The sequence below is a fragment of the Populus trichocarpa genome, chromosome 19 (genome assembly GCF_000002775.5).
Source record: "Populus trichocarpa isolate Nisqually-1 chromosome 19, P.trichocarpa_v4.1, whole genome shotgun sequence".
Taxonomy (NCBI): Eukaryota; Viridiplantae; Streptophyta; class Magnoliopsida; order Malpighiales; family Salicaceae; genus Populus; species Populus trichocarpa.
Genome location: NC_037303.2, coordinates 7052595 through 7059060, shown reverse-complemented (window position 1 = coordinate 7059060; position 6466 = coordinate 7052595). Strand labels below are relative to the sequence as shown.

Sequence of the window (6466 nt, the reverse complement as noted above, 5' to 3'; positions counted from 1 at the left end):
ACTCACATTAATAATAATAATAAAAATAATTGGGTGGTCGTGGTTTTTCAACTTTTCTATAATTAGTGTTGCTTCCCAACGCAGTGCATTGATCAGTGTATGATTTGAAAACCCCAGACTCCCCAAAAACTAACCACCGTTGCTCAATGTTCTTGTTAACTTCAAATTGAATGGTACCTATATATGCTCAATATAAGTACGTTGTGTTTTTCTACCGTTACTGCAAATGATAGACAGATAGAATGTCGACCATCAAACCATGTTGCAGACCCAAAATTGTAGTCATTGGAAGCCTCCTTCCCATAAAATATAAGACTTCGAAGGAAACCCTTGTTAACCCTTCGATAAAAGCAATCTTCTTTAGGGAAACCTTCACCTCTGATTCTTGGGCAGTTGAAGTTTGTCTTGGACATGGATCTTATGTTTTTCTTTGAATATCCATAATAAAAAAGGAATTGCTAATAATCTTCAGAGGTTGTTTCAAATCCTGTATTAAGAGCTCTGAATGGGTTTATTTCTTCAACCCCAACTTCATAGGGATTTGCTAAGTGATGTGAGCTGTTTTGTAAGGTTTAAATCTGAGAATTGAAAAACCTAGATAGGTATCCACCTCATGCTTAAGAATTGTCAATGCCACAAAAAAATTTGAGACGCATCAACCTGTTGAACTGAGAGAGAATAAATTGGATGAAAGATTTAGACAGATTTTGTCCTGTTTTTGTATTTTAAAAACTATTTTTTTTACTTTAATTTTTTTATATATTTTTTTATGTATTTATGTATAAAATAATTTTTTAATATATTTTTAAATAAAAAATATTTTAAAAAAATTCAAAAGATTTTTGAAGGAAAATAAAGTTGAAGAGAGGTGAATGGATGTTGAGCTCACAGAGAGAACTGATGCCAGGAGCTTTAAACCCCAAGTGAAGATCGAGATGAGGAATAATAATACTTTTGTGGGCTAGAGCGAGTATCTGTTTTAGAGTTAAAATGGATGGAAAGTCATTGTATTTTTTTCTTAAATAAACGGTGGAGAGATCATGATTCGATAGAAATTTAATCCGGGATATTTGTTTTTTGAGATCTAAGTTTAGATTAGGACGGTAGTGGCTATATATGTTTTTTTTTTATTTTTTAAGTCAATGAAAAATTATAATATTTAATATAATGATTTTTTAGTCATTATATAAAATATAATGATAATCTATTAAATAATTTAATTTTTATATTGATTTTTTTTTTGTATGTATAAGTGTTATTAACTTATTAATTCCAAGATGCAAAATAATATATAAATAAAGGCAATATAAAAAAAAACAACTAAATTATGAGATGTTCATAATAAATTTTTTTTATAAGAAATCATTTAACTAGTCAAGTTTTAGATTTGTTTTTTAAACGTTATTAGTTTGAGTTTTATAAATCTTATGGCCACTAGAGGTTTACATGATCGTTAATTTTAAAACTCATGGAATTAATTGAAATATACACAAGTTATAGTCCGGATACTTATGTTAATAAAATAATAATAAAAAAAAAGTAACAGAGAGAGGCGCGTTAGTTGACAGTGGTTGCCGGCAGCATCTTGCAATTTGCAAGGAATGATTCCATCAGATCAGATGTTCCATTACCATTCAAGAAAGTAATGTTCTAAAACATGTTGTGCGGTTCAAACAGCCACAGAACATTGGATGAAACGTGTTCGGAGCTTGTTAATGTAATCAACACACCTTTATAAAAAAAGCTTTGTATGTAATATCAAAATGTGTTTGTTGGGGTGGGGGGTGTGTCGGCGGCTGTCTGATATATCTACTGATTATTTTAAGGTAGTTTATAGTTTGTTTTTATATTTTAAAAATATTTTAAAAAAAATTGAAAGTTTTTTATATTTTTATTTTAAAATAATTTTTTATTATTTTGATGTTTTAATGTTAAAAATAAAATTTAAAAATAAAATAAAATTATTTTAATATATTTATAAGTAAAAAACATTTTAAAAATTAATTATTATAACAATATCAAACGAGCTTTTAGCCTGCTTTTAAAGAGTTGGTTGAAAAACATAAAAAAAATATGCTTTATAAAAGTAAGCTGAAAAGGCTAAGACAAATGTCATGTTTTATTGTCTTCTTTCTATTTATTTGAATTGTAATTTTTTTGTTTTTTCTAATATATATATAATTTCAATTTCATTTTTTATTATTAGATTTATTAGTGATTTTATAAGGTTGTTATAGATTCATAATTTGAACTGCAAGTTTGATGAGTTAACTTAGTTGATTCAAGTTTGTTTTTCTTTTTACTAATTGATTTTTCCCTCAATTTCATCTTTAAAAATTGATTTAATAGAGAATTATACTTTGTGATTTATTTTTGTCTGCTTTCTATGAAGTTATCCATATCTCATTACTTGAGTTACAAGTTTAGCGAGTTAACCCTAATTATCCAAATCATTTTTTATGTTATTTTTTCAATTTTATCATTTAACATTAGGTTGATTAAGAATTGAACTTCATAACTTGTTTTGATTTGTTTTTTATTAAGTTGTCCAAATCTCATGATCTAGGTTGCGAGTTAATCAGGTTAACCCGAGTTGACTTGGGTTTATTGATTTTGTTTTTCAATTTTATCATTCAATATTGAGTTTATTGGAAATTGAGCTGTGTAATTTGTTTTCTATGAGATTATCATAATCTCATGACTTGATATGCATATTGACAAGTTAATTTGGGTTGACCTAAATCGATTTAGTATGTTGTCGCCCTAATTTTTATTAAAAAAAATCTCATTTTAAATATTTATTTTAAGTCAAATTATATTTTTATTGGTCATCCGAGTTATTTTTAGATCTGTCAAAAAGACCAAGTTGTTGAGTTTCCTGATACACATATATGCAACGGAAACAGAAACGATAAATTTAAAAATTTTCAAGGACCCCATGGATCCCGTTAAATAGATTTAGAGTTGTTTAGAGTTTATGCAAAGATTACTTGAATATCTGAACTTCTTTTCAGCTTTGAATATATGCTTAAAGGATGAGTTATCGCAAACCACAACCCATCTAATTGTTCAATTTCTAATGATAATCTACACGAACCACTAGTGAGAAATCTTCTAAATCCTTTTAAAATAAAGGGATTGTTATACCTTATAGCGTTAACTCTTTTTATTTGTGTTTAAGTATTTTTGTATTATACTTTTCTCATCTTAAATATCACAAGAAATAAGAGGCATAATATTCTATTAGTAGGGAAATTTAAAAACCTTATAAATGGTAAAATATCAATTTGCCCTTAAAATAATATCACATATATTATTTTAGGCTACTTTTAAAAATTTATTCAATCAAGTCACTACTCGATTTTTCTAGTTCTAAAATTGTAATTCATTGTATAATTTACACTCTAGTTCTTAATTTCTAAAACTTATTTAAAATCAAGTGATACTAGATTAATCAACTTATTTTAATGATTCTTATGTGTATGATTCATTAGGTTTCCTAATAAGTTGGCTCAAATATAAATCACAATTCTAAATAAAATAGGATTAGATAAATTAAATAAATTAATTTATTATCAATTCAACATAATATGTATCAGTCTTAACAACTCTAATTAATAACTAATCTTAACAGAGACTAGGAATATTTTAGAAACAATGCTTTGATGCAATAAAAATCTCATAATTATAACAACTTTATAATTTTTTTTGCAAAACATTTTCGTCCCAGGAACTTTATCTTTACTCTATATTCATTAATCAAATATTTGATTACTATTAAAGATAAATAAGTCTTTATTAATAAATTAAATATATTTACATGAATAAAATCAATGTTATATATAACCAACTGATTGACTATATAGTATATACATTAAGAGCATCTCCAACAGGTGTGCTAAATGGAAAGCTAAATATTAAAAATAATAATATTATTTTGGCTATTTTATGTTTATTTTCACACTCCAAAGGAAGTGCTAAACAAAATGCTAAAATATCTTTTCTCTCCCACAAATGTTATTCCTACATATCTCTCAAAAAAAGCCAAAACCAACAAAGTGGGGCCACTAAAAAAATAAATCAATTACATGTAACCATGTGGAAAAAAAATAACATCAAACTTATTAAGAAATAATAAAACATTTGTTTCTTTCACTCCAATATAATTTGCTCTTCAAATGATTTTGTTTTTCCATTGGAGTAGATATGGTAAAAAAAGCTATATTTATACTATTTAAAATGCTATTTTATTAATTTAGCTCTTCAAAATAGCATTTTTCATTGAAGATGCTCTAACACAAGTCGCATCAAATCAATTCTCATATGTTTTTTTTTCTACTAGAAAAACTTTAGCAATATCAAGATATTTTTTTATGTTAAAAAAATTAGAGTTTGTTTGATATTATAATAATGATTGTTTTTTAAAGTATTTTTTAATTAAAAATATATTTTTTATTTTTTGATATCAGTATATCAAAATAATATAAAAATATTAAAAAATTAATTTAAAAAAACAAATTAAAACTCCTTCAAAAATATTTTTAAAATACAAAAAAATCATGCGGCGCGTTACAATTATGGAGGAGTATCTGATTCTCGTCGCTCTTCTTTCAATTTCATATTTCAATATATATACACACACACACACCTTGTCTTTCTATTAGTATTTGAATTAGAACCCAACACTGAAGGCTTAACCACCACGACCACCCCCCTAACACCCATGTCATCGTTGACCCCCTCAAAACGCCACCGCGTAGGCTACGCACTGCCACCCAAAAAAACCCAAACCTTCATCCGACCCTCCCTCATCCACCACGCAGACCAACACAACATTGATCTCATCCCCATCGATCCTTCAAGACCTCTTATCGAACAAGGACCCTTGGATTGCGTCATCCATAAACTCTACGGCCCAGATTGGATGTCCCAGCTCCTGCACTTCTCCTCTCTGAACCCTGATGCTCCCATAATTGATCCTCTTGATTCCATCCAGAGACTCCACGATCGGATTTCGATGCTTCAAGTTGTAAGTAATTTAAAAGTTTCTGAAAGAAATCAAGTTTTAGATGTGCCTCGACAACATTTTTTTTCTGATTCAGAAACCATGATGAAGAATTCCGATGATTTAATTAAGAAATTAGGGTTTCCGCTGATCGCCAAACCGTTAATGGCTGATGGGAGTGAGACCTCTCATAAAATGTATTTAGTTTTTGATAAGGAAGGATTAGACAAGTTAGAGTCGCGGAGGATTATAATGCAAGAATTTGTTAATCATGGTGGGATTATTTTTAAAGTCTATGTGGTTGGTGATTTTGTGAAATGTGTCAAGAGGAAATCGTTGCCCGATATTAAAGAGGACAAATTGGTTACTTTGAAGGGTCTGCTGCCGTTTTCGCAAATATCCAATCTGGAGGAGAAGACTGATTGTGGTGATGGTGGTGGTGGTGGGGAGTTTGACAGAGTGGAAATGCCGCCAGTGGATTTTGTTGAGGAAGTAGCCAAGGCAATGAAGGAAGAAACTGGGATCAGTTTGTTGAACTTTGACGTGATTAGGGATGCTAGAGATGCTAATAGGTATCTTATTATTGATATAAATTATTTTCCTGGGTATGAGAAGATACCCAATTATGAGTCTGTGTTGACAGATTTTTTATTAAATTCCATGGAAAAGAACAAGAGTGGAGATGTCAGCATGGTGAGGGAGCATGATGATGATTGACTTAATGGGACCGTTATAAGTAAGCAGATGTATGTCCGTTTCTTCTTCTTCTTCTTCGCGATTTCATGCTTACTTTGTTTTATCTCCTGCCAAATGTAGCTACTTTTTATCAAATACTTGGTGTTTCAGTATAATAAAAAGCCTTGCAATTATATATGCAAGAAACAATGCAAATATGCCATATCGTTTCTATCTAGTTAGATAAACTTGTATGTCTGTTTGTTTTGGTATGCGTTTTGCCTCAACCATAGATTTGAAGTGTTTTGTTAATCAATACCCACCACAGTTTTGCACGGGTTCTATTAAAAAAACCTTGATTAAAAAAAGCTACAATCTATTTTTTCAAACCGCAGTTGCAAAAGCCACCTAATGCCAAACAATGGTACAAAAATGTTTTTTTGAGATCCTGAAGTTTAACTTTAGCCAATACCTTTTTGCTCAAAAGTTATTCAAAATCACCATATATATTATCTTGAATCTCTTTAAGAGGGTGTGTTGTTTACTAATTTAATTTACATCGGTTTCCTTTTCTCTCTGTGGCCATTGTTTAACTTTTATGTTGCTAGAGGTGCAATTAGGTATATTAATATAAATAATTTTCTTGGGATATGAGAAGATGCTGAATTATGAGTCGACGTCGACGGTTTGTTATTAGAGGTTGTGGGAAAGGAGAATTGAGAAATGAGTCCCAGGAACATCGAGTAGGGTAGCGATATTTGTGGGGAAAGGTGGAAGGACTATCAA

General features: G+C 29.3%; 1 protein-coding gene across 1 annotated transcript; it reads left to right on the top strand.

Moving 5' to 3' along the window:
- The first annotated feature begins 4650 nt into the window (after positions 1–4650).
- Positions 4651–5903, top strand: LOC18108288 (inositol-tetrakisphosphate 1-kinase 1). Its single transcript, XM_024591861.2, has one exon. The coding sequence runs from the start codon at positions 4724–4726 to the stop codon at positions 5720–5722; it is 999 nt and encodes a 332-aa protein (XP_024447629.1). The 5' UTR covers positions 4651–4723; the 3' UTR covers positions 5723–5903.
- Positions 5904–6466: the final 563 nt, after the last annotated feature.